The sequence below is a fragment of the Mesoplodon densirostris genome, chromosome 9, assembly GCF_025265405.1.
Source record: "Mesoplodon densirostris isolate mMesDen1 chromosome 9, mMesDen1 primary haplotype, whole genome shotgun sequence".
Lineage (NCBI taxonomy): Eukaryota > Metazoa > Chordata > Mammalia > Artiodactyla > Ziphiidae > Mesoplodon > Mesoplodon densirostris.
Genome location: NC_082669.1, coordinates 95,984,545 through 96,001,012, shown reverse-complemented (window position 1 = coordinate 96,001,012; position 16,468 = coordinate 95,984,545). Strand labels below are relative to the sequence as shown.

Here is a 16,468-nt window from a genome sequence, read left to right as displayed (position 1 = left end):
AGGAAAATACAAATAACCAAAACTGTCCCTAGAATAGATAGAAAACCTAAACTAACAAAGAAGAAACATAAGTTGTATAATAAAAATATTCTTTGTAACTCTAAAACAACAATAACAATTATGTCCAGATAGCTTTAAGGAAATTCTATCAAACTTAAAAGAACAGTTAATTGCAGTATTATTCAAATTGTTCTAGAACATAGGGAAAGGACTTTGAGAAATGTTTATAACAAAACCTTACAAAATATAAAAGCTAGAAAATAACAAATGTATCTTATCTATGAATATTAAAGCAAAAATATTGTGTAAAATATTAGCAAACAGAATTCAGCAACACACTAAAAGTTAATACATAATGATTAACTGTAGTTTATTCCAATAATATTGACTTAAGGAATCTACTAGCATAATTCACCAAAGCAATATACCAAATGAGAATATTATGATCCTTTCTCCCCAGAGATGTTGAAAAACCATTTAATAAAATGTAGTAATTATTCCTGGTAAATTTTCGTAATATAAGAATAAATGGACACTTCCTTGATAGGATTGAAAGCAAATTTATTTCAAACTAGAAGCTTATAGTTTGCTTAGTGGAAAAACACTAAAAGCATTCCCGTTAAAATTAGGAATAAGATGAATGTAAAATTATTAAATATTTTTTGAAAGTACCAGTCAATGCATTCAGTCAAGAAAAAAAATGTAAGGCCAGCAGCTACCTGCTGAATCTTGGGCAGACAGGTCCTGGTGAGGAGTGTGGAGCAATCTGTTCCCCAGTGAGATCGTGCTGGCTCCGCCCATTCCATGCTGCAGCTCAGCACCAGATATGTGGCAGACAGGTCCAGGGAGAAGTGTGCCCCAGAGGCAGCCCAGATCCCAGGCAGCAGCACAGCCACCTCAATTTCTGCAGCCACAGTGCCCACATCCTCAGCCCCAGGCTACTCCACACCACAGCCTTGTACTAGACCTGGGACAAACACAACGGAGAAAGGGATACGACCTTGGGCTGCATCTGAGAGGAACCGCAGAGACCTACACAGGCAGTGCACAGGTTTGCTGTGACCACAAGAGCCTCACCTGCTTCAGCAATCGTCTCCTTTGGGGAAGGGCATGCACTCAAGGGCAATGGAACCTTACTGAACCCAACCCTCAGGACTTCTACTCCAAAACCTGGGAGCAGACCCAGAACCCAACAAGGCATTGACAACCACGGAGAAAGAGGAAACCCCACCTCACATGAAGCACAGACTCTAGACACTACAAAACAAATCACACCCCTTATCAAGGGGATAATGGCCAGCAAACTCTGAAGAAAGATGTGGCTGGTATCCATACCACAACCAGCCCTCGCACCAAAAATACTGAACTCACACAGTCTACACAGGGATGCTCCCACATAAAAACACCCCTTAGGACCACAGTAGATAATAACTGTTTCTCCTAAATTCATAGAGACGGAGAAAGTTAAGTAAAATGAAAAAGCAGAGGAACTACTACTACTCCTAATTAAAAAAACAAGAGAACTCCCCTGAAAGAACAACTAATGAAACAGACCTCACTGCTCTTCTAAGCCCCAACTTCAAAAAAGAAGTAATAAAAATGCTAAAGGAATTAAGAAAGATTATCAATAGAAATGCAGATCACTGTAACAAGGAACTAGACTATAAAAATGAAAGTCAAAATTAGCTAATTCAATTGCCAAGTAAAAAACCAACCTAGAAGCAATGAATAGCAGACTAAGTGCTGCAGAAGAATAAATAAGTGATCTGGAAGATAGAATAATGGAAATCACCCAATCAGAATAGCAGACAGAAAGACAACAAAATGAAAGCAACACATGAGGTTTACAGGATAATATAAAGAGTGCAAACCTACGCATAATAGGGGTTCCAGAAGGAGAAGAGAGAGAAAAGGGGATTGAAAAGCTACTTGAAGAAATTATGGCTGAACACTTCCTAAAATCTAAAGAAGGAAACCGATATCCAGGTACAGGAAGTACAGAGGGTCCCAAACAAGATGAACACAAACAGACCCACACCAAGACATTATCAGAAATAAAATGGCAAAAGTTAAAGATAAAGAGAGTATTCTAAAGGCTGGAAGAGAAAAACAGAGTCAGTTACAAGGGAACTCCCGTAAGGCTATCAGCTGATTTCTCTGCAGAAACTGTGCAGATCAGAAGGGAGTGGCATGATATATTCAAAGTCCTGAAAGGGAAAACCCTGCAACCTGGGATACTCTACCCAGCAAGATTATCATTTAGAATAGGAGGAGAGAGAAAGAATTTCTCAGACAAGCAAAAACTGAAAGAATATAGCAATATTAAACCTAACCTAAAAGAAATATTGAAAGGTCTTCTCTAAATAGAAAAGAAGCAAGTATCTATAGGAAAGGCAAATATATAAAAGGATTGAAGATTACTTTAATAAGTCAGTACATAAATTTTAAAAAATTCGAAGAATTGTAAAAGTGGTTATAACTACTATTAATGGTAAAAGGATAAGCATGAGGATGTAAAATAGGACATCAAAATCACAAAATGTAGGGGAGGGGAGTATGAAAATGAAGATCTTTTAGAATGTGTTTAAACTTGTATGACTATCAGTTTAAAGCAAGTAGATATAGTTATGGGTTAACATACTTGAAAACCAGGGTAACCACACATCAAAAAGATACAATAGATTCACAGAAACCAAAAAGAAAGGAACTCAAGCATAATACAAAAGAAAACCATTAAACCACAAAAGGGAAAACAAAAAGAAGAAATGAACAAGAAAGAACTACAAAAACAACTAGAAAACAAGGTTTAAAATGGAAATTAAGTGCAGCTCTACTTACAACAGCCAGGACATGGAAGCAACCTAAGTATCCATCGACAGATGAATGGATAAAGAAGATATGGCACATATATACAATGGAATATTACTCAGCCATAAAAAGAAATGAAATTGAGTTATTTGCAGTGAGGTGGATGGACCTAGAATCTGTCATACAGAGTGAAGTAAGTCTGAAAGAGAAAAACAAATACTGTATACTAACACATATATATGGAATCTAAAAAAAAAAGGGTTCTGAAGAACCTAGGTGCAGGACAGGAATAAAGACGCAGACAGTAGAGAATGGGCTTGAGGACATGGGGAGTGGGAAGGGTAAGCTGGGATGAAGTGAGAGAGTGGCGTGGACATATATACACTACCAAATGTAAAACAGATAGCTAGTGGGAAGCAGCCACATAGCACAGGGAGATCAGCTTGGTGCTTTGTGACCACCTAGGGGGATGGGATATGGAGGGTGGGAGGGAGACGCAAGAGGGAGGAGATATGGGGATATATGTATATGTATAGCTGATTCACTCTGTTATAAAGCAGAAACTAACACACTATTGTAAAGCAATTATACTCCAATAAAGATGTTAAAATAAATAAATAAAAAATAAAATAGAAGAAAAATAAATAAAATGGCAATAAGTACATACCTATCAATAATTACTTTAAATGTCAATGGACTAAATCCTCAAATCAAAAGAAAGAGTGACAGACTGGATTAAAAAACAAACACCAGGGCCTCCCTGGTGGCGCAGTGGTTAAGAGTCCGCCTGCCGATGCAGGGGATACGGGTTCGTGCCCCGGTCTGGGAGGATCCCATATGCTGCGGAGCGGCTGGGCCCGTGAGCCATGGCCGCTGGGCCTGCGCATCCGGAGCCTGTGCTCCGCAACGGGAGAGGCCACAACAGTGAGAGGCCCACATACCGCAAAAAGAAAAAAAAAAAAAAAAAAAAAAAAAAAAACAAACACCAACAGTATGCTGCCTACAGGAGACTCACTCTAGGGCAAAAGACACACATAGATTGAAAGTGAGGCGATGGAAAAGGCTATTCCATGCAAATGGAAACAATAAGAAAGTAGGAATAGCAATACTCATATCAGACAAAATAGACTTTGAACAAAGGCCATAAAGAAAGACAAAGAAGGACAGTATATAATGATAAAGGGAGCAATACAAGAAGAGGATATTATACTCATTTACATATATGCCCCCAATATAGGAACACCTAAATATATAAAACAAATACTAACAGACATAAAGAGAGAAATTGACAGGAATACAATAGTAGTAGGAAACTTTAACACCCCACTGACATCAATGAACCGATCTTCCAGACAGAAAATCAGTAAGGCAACAGAGATCCCAAATGACACAACCAGTTGGACTTGATACCTACAGGACACTACATCAAGCCCCCCGCCCCTGAATACGCATTCTTTTCAAGCGCACATGGAACGTTCTCTAGGATAGACCACATATTAGGTTACAAAACAAGTCTCAGCAAATTTAAAAGGACAGAAATTATCTCAAGTATCTTTTCTGACCACAATGGTATGATACTAGAAATCAACCACAGAAAGAAAAATGGGAGAAGAATGAACACATGGAGACTAAGCAACATGCTACTGAAAAAAACAATGGGTAAGTGATGAAATCAAAGAAGAAATTGGAAAATACCTGAGTACAAAGGAAAATGAAAACACAAACTTACAAAATCTATGGGATACAGCAAAAGCAGTTCTAAGACAGAAGATCATAGTGATATAGGCTTTCCTCAAGAAGGAAAAAAAAAAACTCAAAAAAACAACCTAACCTACCACCTAAAAGAATTTTTAAAAAAAGAACAAGGAAAAAACCAATGTCAGCAAAAGGAAGGAAATAATAAAGTTAAAAGAGGAAATAAATAAAATAGAGATCCAAAAAACAACAGAAAGGATAAAAAACCCAAGAGCTGGGCTTCCCTGGTGGCACAGTGGTTGAGAGTCTGCCTGCCGATGCAGGGGACGCGGGTTCGTGCCCCGGTCTGGGAGGATCCCACATGCCGCAGAGCGGCTGGGCCCGTGAGCCATGGCCGCTGGGCCTGCCCATCCGGAGCCTGTGCTCCGCAGCGGGAGAGGCCGCAACAGTGAGAGGCCCGCATACTGCAAAAAAAAAAAAAAACCCAAGAGCTGGTTTTTTTGAAAAGATAAACAAAATCAACACACCTCTAGCCAGGCCTGCCAAGAAGAAAAGAGAGAGCACCCAAATAAACAAAATAGGAAATGAAAGAGGAGAAATAACAACCAATATCGCAGAAATACAAAAAACTGTAAGAGAATACTATGAGGAATTATATGCTAACAAATAGTTTCTAGAAACACACAGCCTGCCAAAACTGAGTCAAGAAGAAACAGATAACTTGAGCAGACCAATCACTACAAGTGAAATAGAATCAGCAATAAAAATACCTTCCTGAAAACAAAAGTCCAGGACCAAATGGCTTCACTGGGGAATTCTACAGAACATACAAAGAAGAACTTACACTGGTCCTTCTCAAACTATTCCAAAAAAACTGAAGATGAGGGAACATTTCCAAACTTATTCTATTAAGCTACCATCGCCCTGATAACAAAACCAAAAAGGGACTACAAAAAAAGAAAATTACAGGCCAATATCTTTGATGAATATAGATGCAAAAAATCCTTAACAAAATATTAGTAAGCCAAATACATAAAAAGGATCATACACTATGGTCAAGTTGGATTCATTCCAGGTTTGCAAGGATAGTTCATCATATGGAAATCAATCAATGTGATACACCACATTACCAAGAGGAAAGCCAAAAACCACATGATCATTTAAATAGGCACAGAAATGCACGGATCATCTAGACAGAAAATCAGTAAGGAAACACAGGCCTTAAATGACACATTCACCATATGGACTTAATTGATATTTATAGAACATTCCATCCAAAAGCAGCAGAATAGACTTCCTTCTTAAGTGAACCTGGAACATTCTCCAGGATAGATCACATGTTGGGCCACAAATCAAGCCTCAGTAAATTTAAGAAAACTGAAATCATATCAAGCATCCTTTCCAACCACAACGTTATGAGATTAGAAATCAGTTACAGGAAAAAAACTGTAAAAAACACAAACACATGGAGGCTAAACAATATGTTACTAAATGACCAATGGATCACAGAAGAAATCAAAAAGGAAATCAAAAAATACCTAGACCCAAATGACAGTGAAAACACGATGATCCAAAACCTATGGGACGCAGCAAAAGCAGTTCTAAGAGGGAAATTTATAGCAATAAAATCTTACCTCAGAAAACAATAAAAATCTCAAACAACCTAAATCTTACACCTAAAGCAACTAGAGAAAGAAGAACAAACAAAATGTTAGTAGAAGGAAAGAAATCATAAAGATCAGAGGAGAAATAATGAAATAGAGACAAAGAAAACAATAGAAAAGATCAATGAAAGTGAAAGCTGGATCTTTGAAAAGATAAACAAAATTGATAAATCTTTAGCCAGACTCATCAAGAAAAAAAGGGAGAGGGTTCAAATCAATAAAATTAGAAATGGGGCCTCCCTGGTGGCGCAGTGGTTGAGAGTCCGCCTGCCGATGCAGGGGACGCGGGTTCGTGCCCCGATCCCGGAGGATCCCACGTGCCGCGGAGCGGCTGGGCCCGCGAGCCATGGCCGCGGGGCCTGTGTGTCCGGAGCCTGTGCTCCGCAACGGGAGAGGCCACAGCAGTGAGAGGCCCGCGTACAGCAAAAAAAAATAAATAAATAAATAAAAAAAAATAAAAAAAAATAAAATTAGAAATGAAAAAGGAGAAGTTACAACAGACACCACAGAAATACAAAGGAACATAAGAGACTACTACAAACAACTATATGCCAATAAAATGGACAACCTAGAAGAAACGGACAAATTCTTAGAAGGGTACAACCTTCCAAGACTGAACCAGGAAGAAACAGAAAATATGAACAGACCAATCAGAAGTACTGAAATTGAAACAGTGATTGAAAACCTTCCAACAAACAAAAGTCCAGGACCAGACGGCTTCAGAGGCTAATTCTATCAAACATTTAGAGAAGAGTTAACACCCATCCTTCTCAAACTCTTCCAAAAAATTGCAGAGGAAGGAACACTCCCAAGCATATTCTACATTGAAAGGATCATATACCATGATTTATCCCAGGGATGCAAGGATTCTTCAACAACTGCAAATCAATCAGTGTGATACACCACATTAACAAATTGAAGAATAAAAACCATATAATCATCTCAGTAGGTGCAGAAAAAGCATTTGACAAAATTCAACACCCATTTATGATAAAAACTCTCCAGAAGTGGGCATAGAGGGAACTTACCTCAACATAATAAAGGCCATATATGACAAACCCAAAGCTAACATTATTTTCAATGGTGAAAACCTAAAAGCATTCCTTCTAATATCAGGAACAAGACAAGGATGTCCACTGTCACCACTTTCATTCAACATAGTTTTGGAAGTCCTAGCTACAGCAATAAGAGAAGAGAAAGAAATAAAAGGAATCAAAATGGGAAAAGAAGTAAAATTACCACTGTTTGCAGATGACATGATATTATACACAGAAAATCCTACAGACGCTACCAGAAAAGTACTAGAGCTCATCAATGAATTAGGTAAAGTTGCAGGATACAAAATTAATACACAGAAATCTCTTGCATTCCTATACACTAACAACAGAAGATCAGAAAGAGAAATTAAGGAAACAATCCCATTCACCATTGCATCAGAAAATATAACCTACTAAGGAGACAAAAGACTTGTACTCTGAAAACTATAAGACACTGATGCAAGAAATCGAAGATGATACAAACAGATGGAAAGATATACTATGTTCTTGGATCGGAAGAATCAATACTGTCAAAATGACTATACTACCCAAGGCAATCTACAGATTCAGTGCAATCCTTATCAAATTACCAATGGCATTTTTCACAGAACTAGAACAAAAAATTTAAAATTTGTATGGAAACACAAAAGACCCTGAATAGCCAAATCAATCCTGAGAAAGAAAAACAGAGCTGGAAGAATCAGGCTCCCTGACTTCAGACTATACTACAAAACAGTGTGTTACTGGCACAAAAATAAACACATAAATCAATGGAACAGGATAGAAAGCCCAGAAATAAACCCACACACCTATGGTCAATTAATCTATGACAAAGGAGGCAAGAATGTACAATGGAGAAAAGACAGTCTCTTCAATAAGTGGTGCTGGGAAAACTGGACAGCTACATGCAAAAGAATGAAATTAGAACATTCTCTAACACCATATACACACATAAAGTCAAAATGGATCAAAGACCTAAATGTAAGGCCAGATGCTAAAAACTTCCTAGAGGAAAACATAGGGAGAACACTCTTTGACATAAATTGCAACAATTATGTTTTTTGATCTACCTCTTAGAGTAATGAAAATAAAGCAAAAATAAACAAATGGGATCTAATTAAACTTAAAAGTTTCTTCACAGCAAAGGAAACCATAACCAAAACGAACAGACCCACAGAATGGGAGAAAACATTTGCAAAGTGACCAGCAAGGGATTAATCTCAAATTATACAAACAAAAACAAAAAAACAAAAACAAACAACCCAATCAAAAAATGGGCAGAAGATCTGAATAGACATGCCTCCAAAGGAGACATACAGATGGCCAACAGTCACATGAAAAGATGCTCAACATCACTAATTATCAGAGAAATGCAAATCAAAACTACAATGAGGTATCACCATACACCAGTCAGAATGGCCATCATCAAAAAATCTACAAACAACAAATGCTGGAGAGGGTGTGGAGAAAAGGGAACCCTCTTGCACTGTTGGTGGGAATGTAAATTGGTACAGCCACTATGGAGAACAGTATGGAGGTTCCTTAGAAAACTAAAAATAGAACTACAGTGATCCAGCAATCCCACTTCTGGGCACATATCCAGAGAAAACCATAACTGAAAAGCTACATGCACCCCAATGTTCAGCACTATTTACAACAGCCAAGACATGGAAGCAACCTAACTGTCCCTTGACAGAGGAATGGATATAGAAGATGTGGTACATATATACAATGGAATATTACTCAGCCATAAAAATAGTGAAATAATGTCATCTGCAGCAACATGGATGAACCCAGAGCTTATCATACTAATAAGTCAGACAGAGAAAGACAAATATCATATGAAATCACTCATATGTGGAATCTAATTTAAAAAAATGATACAAATGAACTAATTTATAAAACAGAAATCAACTTAAGAGATTTCAAAAACAAACTTATGGTTACCAAAGGGGAAACGTTGGGCAGGGAGGAATAAATCAGGAGCTTGGGATTACATACAGACACCACTATATATAAGATAGATAACCAGCAAGGACCTATTGTATAGCACAGGGAACTCTACTCAGTATTCTGTGATAACCTATATGAGGAAAGAATCTGAAAAAGAATGAATATATGTATATGTATAACTGAATCACTTTGCTGTACACCTGAAACTAAAACAACATTGTGAATCAACTATATGCCAATAAAATTTAAAAACCAACAAACAAACAAAAAACAACCCAGTCAAAAATGAGCAGAACACTTATTTAGATATTTTTCCAGAGAAGACATACAGATGACCAACAGGTCCATGAAAAGATGTTTAACATCGCTAATTATTAGAGAAATGTAAATCAAAAGCACAATGAGGTATCACTCAAACGGGTCAGAATGACTATCATCAAAAAGTCTACAAATAATAAAGCTGGAGAGGGTGTGGAGAGAAAGGAACCCTCCTACACTGTTGGTGGGAATGTAAATTGGTGCAGCCACTATGGAAAACAATATGGAAGTTCCTTAAAAAGCTAAAAGTAGAGCTACCATATGATCCAGCAATCCCATTCCTGGGAATATATCCAGAAATAACTAAAATTCTAATTTAAAAAGATACATACAACCCAATGTTCATAGCAGCAGTATTTACAATAGCCAAGACATGGAAGCAACCCATGTGCCCATCAACAGATGACTGGCTTAATAAGATGTGGTGTGTATGTGTGTGTATATATATATATATATAAATATACATAATGGAATATTACTCAGCCATAAAAAAGAATGAAATATTGCCATTTGCAACAACACAGATGGACCTCGAGAGCATTATACTTAGTGAAATAAGTTAGACAGAGGAAGACAAATATTATATCACTTATATATAGAATCTAAAAAATAATACAAATGAATCTATATACAAAACAGAAACAGACTCACAGACACAGGAAACAAATGGTTATCAGAGGGGAAAGGAAGGGGGAGGGATAAATTAGGAGTACGGGATTAACAATCTACTATATATAAAATAGATAAGAACAAGGATTTACTGAATAGAACAGGGAATTATGTTATCTTGAAATAACCTATAATGGGAAATAATCTGAAAAATATATATATACAACTGAGTCAATTTTCTGTATGCCCGAAACTAACAGAACAGTGTAAATCACCTGTACTTCAAGTAAAAAAAAGTTTGAAGTCCAAAATATTCTTTTTTTTTTTTTTTTTTTTTTTTTTCCTTTTTGCGGTATGTGGGCCTCTCACTGTTGTGGCCTCTCCCGTTGCGGAGCACAGGCTCCGGATGCGCAGGCCCAGCGGCCATGGCTCACGGGCCCAGCCGCTCTGCGGCATATGGGATCCTCCCAGACCGGGGCACGAACCCGTATCCCCTGCATCGGCAGGCGGACTCTTAACCACTGCGCCACCAGGGAGGCCCCAAAATATTCTTATAAAAGTAAATACATATCTCCTTACCAATAACTGAATAATAATTCCCTATATTATTCACTGACTTTTTTTTCTAGCGCTCTCTCATTTTTCATCCACTTAAGGTATTATCAGAAAGAGAAGGGGGAATATATGAATAATCTCAAACCTGTTAAAAGTGCACACTGATGGATGTCTTCATTCACAAACTTCATAAAGGTATCCTCATCCTAAAACAAGAGAGTTTTAAATTATTTATCTTTTAAAAACCAGCGGTTTCCCAATCCAGAAATTTTTTACATCTACCTTAGTACTTAAAATTGAGTGTGTCTTTAATCTTTAATAAATGAAAAAATTCAAGGCTATTATTGGCTATTGGTCTCAAAACACCCAACACTTCAAATACCCTGAAACAAAGTTTTCATCTTTCATTTCTCTTCTTCCACAAGGTAAGGTCATATTAATGATTATAGAGAAGGAACAGTTTAAAGATTCTTGGTAAACCTGGCAAAACAGGTTAAATTAGGACTAAAATTAACCAAAAAAAGAAGAAAAAAGAAACAGAAAGCCATTGACGGGACTTCCCTGGTGACTCAGTGGTGAAGAATCTGCCTGCCAATGCAGGGGACATGGGTTTGACCCCTGGTCCGGGAAGATCCCACATCCCGCGGAGCAACTAAGCCTGTGCGCCACAACTACTGAGCCTGCACTCCAGAGCCCGCGAGCCACAACTACTCAGCCCAAGTGCCACAACTACTTAAGTCCTTGCCTGTGCTCCCCGGCAAAGAGAAGCCACCGCAATGAGAAGCCCGTGCCACCGCAAGGAAGAGTAGCCCGCGCTCGCCACAAATAGAGAAAGCCCGTGCACAGCAAGGAATGCAGCCAAAAATAAATAAATAAATAAATTTATGGGGGGGGGTGCGAAAAAGGAAAGCCATTGACTTAAAGGGTTATACATCATTTGGGGAGTTTATTTTGGGACCTTAACTTACATAGATAATTTATACTTTACTAAAATGTGAAGGAAATTGCTTAGAAATATGTGCTGGGACCAGATAAAATATTTGTAACTACTGCATTTTGTTTCTCCACTTCCCCCTTCTTCCTTCATGTACTTTCCTTTGTTACAACAGTGCCACATGAAACCTATGATGGTGACACACAGTAGGTTTAGAAATAGGTTTCACCATTATGATACACATTATAATGTAACATAGAATTAGTACATATAAGAAAATAAGTGGACATGAATTATAAAATAAAACCCTAATAATTACTTATTACACACATTTAAATAAAACTCAGAAGAATCTCAGCCAAAATATTTTCTCAAAAAAACCCCAAAATCAATATAGATTCTCTTTCTAGATAGGGCATACTGCACACATTAATAGCTTTGCTTTCAATCAATTTATTTCCCAACTTCAGTGAAAAGTGATTTAAATATCCAACGGATTTTTACAGCCAACTGAATTTATAGTATTTTTACTGGGAATTTATATTTTATAACAAGTTTTATTTCTAAGTAGGATTAAGTTGAGAAAAACATACTGATTCATCTTCACTGATTGTTCTGTCTGAATAGTCTTCCTTTTCTGAATCTTCTGACATCTCTTCCAATATTTGGCTCGAAATTTCTTTTATTATGTAGGTAAGCTGTAAAACAATTTGTAAGGAACTTACTTGACAGTTTTCTTTTTAAGTACACATTAAATGTGTACCCCCAAATATATTCAATTTTATTTAATTAACAGTGACAACAGGCTTCTCTAAAAAGGAAATTAAGACACAGCTAATTAAACCTTTAATTTCAAAGATTTGAAGAAATTCTCCATTTTTATAAGATAGAGACAAGTCACAATAAGACAAACCACGTAAATAATTTAATTGAAAAAGGAATTTCCAGGGTACATAACCAAATCATTTATATCCTAGATTTACAGTTAAATGCCACACAGCGATAGCGAGTTCAGAATGATTCTGAGGCACTGAAAAGATCATGCATCAGAGAAAAATTACAGTTACTTACTCAGGCAGTGAGTTGTAGCAATACAGTTAATTTTTTTTCGGCTTAATTTTCATTTGACCAAAAGTTCAAATGACAGTCGGTTTTTTTCTCTATATTTTGGTTAATATTCTGTAGACTGTCTCTGTTCTAATATTCGATCATATTAGTCTTACTAGAATAGTTAACTTACTTCAATAGTTATCAGAAGGTTGTATCGACAATGACCTCTTAAGTGGTAATTAAGACAATGAAATAATAGAAATTCCTTGTCAAGAGTCTACTATTTTTGAGAGACCAAAGGAATTTACTAATTTCGAATCTACTAGTTTATGCTCCTCTCTACAAAAAGCGGGTTTTCGAGCGTGGACCACAAACAATAAAGCCCAAGCTCCATAGCGAATAACTTTACGAATGCCAAAGAGAAGTCTGTCTTATGGGTGACACCTTCAGTAGTAAGAGACTGAAGTTTCCGTCTGGGGATCACAACTCCGAATTTGGAAAACTGCACTGGCATAAATCTTGATTCTGTTTCCTTACATGAGCGTATGAGGCGCACCAACGTGCTGACCTGCGGCGGAGTAAAACCTGAGCTTCAGGAGAGGCACACACACAGATGGATCCAATAAGCGCTCCGTGCGTACCTTCCAAGTCAGAAGCGAGAGACGCCACAGCAGGCGCGGCCTCGCCCAGCAGCGCCGCGGCAGTCTCGGGGCAGGAACGATGACTTCCCTTCTTGGCGGGAAGGACGATGAAGCCACAATTCCTGGTGGTGAAGTCTTCCTCCCACACTCCGCGACACGGCAGTGGAGGGAGGGGCGCCTTTTCTGGGCGCGCTCGTTTCGCGCAGGGACTTTCCCTCTCGGCACTTCACTGTCCCGCCTCGGCCTCCTCACCCTCGCCTCGAGTCCCACGGTCAGGCCAGTAGTCCCTTCCGTGCGCCGGGAGCAGCCGTTCTGCCCGTGATACCTGCAGCCCAGCGACTGGAACGCTGCTGCTACCTTTTAGCAACCGCAGCCACGCCCTTCCCCACGAGGCGCACCACTCGTTACCAGGGCAACGGGCTCAACCTCGCGAGACCTCAGACTGGCCAGCTACGCGGGATTTCGGCTGAAGGAAAGGGAGAGCCCGGAGAAGGTCGCGAACTAGCAGCAGAGGAGTGGGCGTCAAAGGGCATCCCGAGGGGCGGGAAGGTAGAGCGCAGGGGGCTGACGGGAAGCTTTAGGGGTGGAGGCAGGGCAGCTATTTGTCCCTACGGTTCTGCACATCGGTTGTTTGCCATGTCTGTCCCTTTTTCGAGCAGACACTAGAGCAGACTGGTTAAGACTTTTGCTTTGTTGATCTTTAGTTGTATCCACACCGAGTTGCGTTTTGCATAGTTGTGTGACTAATGATCTTTTTTGGATTCGGAAAAAGAGACTTTTCTCTTTAAATATTTGATGGAAGAGTCATAGATTTTCTTGGGTGAGCTTGCAAGATTCTTATCAGCTCAGAGATTCTTTAAGTATAATAATCGTTAGCTAACGTATCAAGCACATCTTCGGGGACACTATGCAAATCACTTTACATGTATTGTTTCATCTAATTAAATATGATCTTTCCATAACAGATATAGCCATTATTCCTGTACATCCCGTCTTGATTTCCCCCTGGTCTGTAGCTTAGTGGATAATTTATCTGGAATAGTTTTCCAAGTAGAGCTAAAAAAAAAAAAAAAAAGTCTTTAAATGTCTGGTGCCTGCACGAGGCATTGTGTCATGAGATTTGTAATACTGTAGAAATGGAGATAATGGAAAAGTAAAATAAAGGGCAAAGCAATAGCTTAAACATGAGGTTAATAGCCTCTTCTTAAATTTTGTTAGTTTCCGGAAAATAACATGTTCTTTGAGGTCAGTGATTTAGAAGAATGGACCTTCCAGAAAAAGAAATAGAGCAGGTATTAGATCACACTTTCTTGAAAATTAATTACCCTTTATAATTGTACCTTGTTTTATGTAATACATATGTTACTAAAGGTGACATGCATAGAGAATTTTTATATATGGAATCTATTTTTCTGTTGGATTTTAGAGTCATGATTGCAAGCCATAGTGTCAGACACACAAGGTGAAACTCCAAGAAATGATCTAACCAGGTTACACAAGAAATTAATGGCAGAGCTGGGACTTAAATCTCAAGATTTTTAGTCCAAATATTTACATGATCATATTTCAAGTAATTCTACAGAGAAATTTTATTTTAGTGCATAATAAAAATAGGAATTCAAAAAAACCTTTGAAAATTGTATTTATTCATTCTTTCATTAATTCAACAAATATTTATTCAATGCCTACTAATTGCCAGGGACTGTTCCCAGTTAATAAAATGGACATTCCTTGTGGAGGTTATGTACTGCTGAGAGAAGAAAGACCAATACTTGAAAAAAGCACTCAGGTGATGAAAATTGCTGTGGCGAGAAATAAGGGAAAAATAAAGAGTATAGGGAGTGCTCTAGTGGGTGGGCCTTGGTAGGGGTGGCTCTCTTGATGGAGTGTCCAGGAAAGTCTCTCTGACCAGGCTTTTGAGCAGAGACCTGAAGCAAGTAAAGGGATGAGCCACGTGGATGCCTAGGGGAAGACCTTGGCAGGCAGGGGAAACAGCAAGTACAAAGGCTCTGAGAGAAAATCATGTTACGTATACTAGGCAGTACTGTTTAGTTGAAGCTTAGCTGGAGTCAGTACATTTTAAGAAAAGAGATTTCATTAGGACCTCTTTCTTCCCCAGATAAATTTAAAATGATTTTCTTAAGCACCTGTTCCTTTTTAACTTTTTTTTTTAACTTACTCTCCTGTTCTAGACAGTAGAATACAGTGGAAATAAATTATTTGCCTTTAAGTGCAAGTGGAAGGAAGACCTGCAGTAAACTTCAACCAAGGACTTTGATGTCGGTCTGAGTTTTTGTTCTCCTTTTCTGTGATCTTATCAGAGAAGGTTATGGGACATACACCTTATGGAGCCAGCTTCTGCTTCCTGGGAAGGCAGCTTTGCCTGTGCAGCAACCTTTCCTCCTCCAATTTTTTGATGCATTCATCACCTCTAAGCCTGCAGTATAAAAGGCAATATAGTAAGAGTAAGAAAAGAGGAAAAGAAAAACCAAAACAGTCCTCCAAAAGGCACAATTTTTGGTGTAGGAATCAGGAGGAAAAAGGTCATGTTAGCAACTTGGCGAAATGTAAATTGTGTTAGGAATGTGATTTATTTTGTGTGATTACATCATTTTGAATTTGTTGAGCAGAGGCTTACATGAGCATATGGGGTGACTAGGGAAGTCAAAGTTATTTATGACATCACAGAAGTTAGTGGTTATGTGGCTGTAGAGGCCTCGTCATAATTTGGCTGAGGAAGCCATACTGGATCCTGGGAGCCCTGGGGTCATCTAGTACCCGTCAGGCCTTCTTTCTCAGACTATCGGGGTCTAGGATGTTCCAGTGTAGGGCCAAACCACTCCAAGAGTTTCCAGATCTTAAGATCTGTCCCAGCTAGTCAACTAACCAAGACCTAGCTCAAAGGCCATCCCCTTAGTGAAGTCTTTCCTGATCCCTCTATCATTGGTAGAATACTTACACTGTTAGTTTATGTACTGTGTCTAAATTTGGGGACTCTAGTGAAGTATTATTCTTCTGAACACTTGGAAATGAGGTAGTAAGAATGCCCCCAGCCTGTTCAACAATGAACAGATAGGATAAATCACCTCAAAAGAGAAAGGTGGCTCCCAGGCTCAGGGTGAAGTTTCATGATTAAAAACATGAAATGGTACCCCCCCACCACTGCCACCAGTAAGTGCACCTGAACTGTGCAATGGTGAAATC

The 16,468-nt window shown here is 38.5% G+C and overlaps 1 protein-coding gene across 1 annotated transcript in view; it reads right to left on the bottom strand.

The window, feature by feature from the left end:
- The window catches only part of AGBL3 (AGBL carboxypeptidase 3), a 76,445-nt gene extending 62,802 nt beyond the window's left edge, over window positions 1-13,643 (bottom strand). Inside the window, 3 exon segments of the mRNA XM_060107974.1 lie at window positions 10,785-10,845; window positions 12,167-12,271; window positions 13,265-13,643. Coding sequence (XP_059963957.1) covers window positions 10,785-10,845; window positions 12,167-12,226 — 121 coding nt within the window. The 5' untranslated portion in view covers window positions 12,227-12,271; window positions 13,265-13,643.
- Between the last annotated feature and the right edge of the window lie 2,825 nt (window positions 13,644-16,468).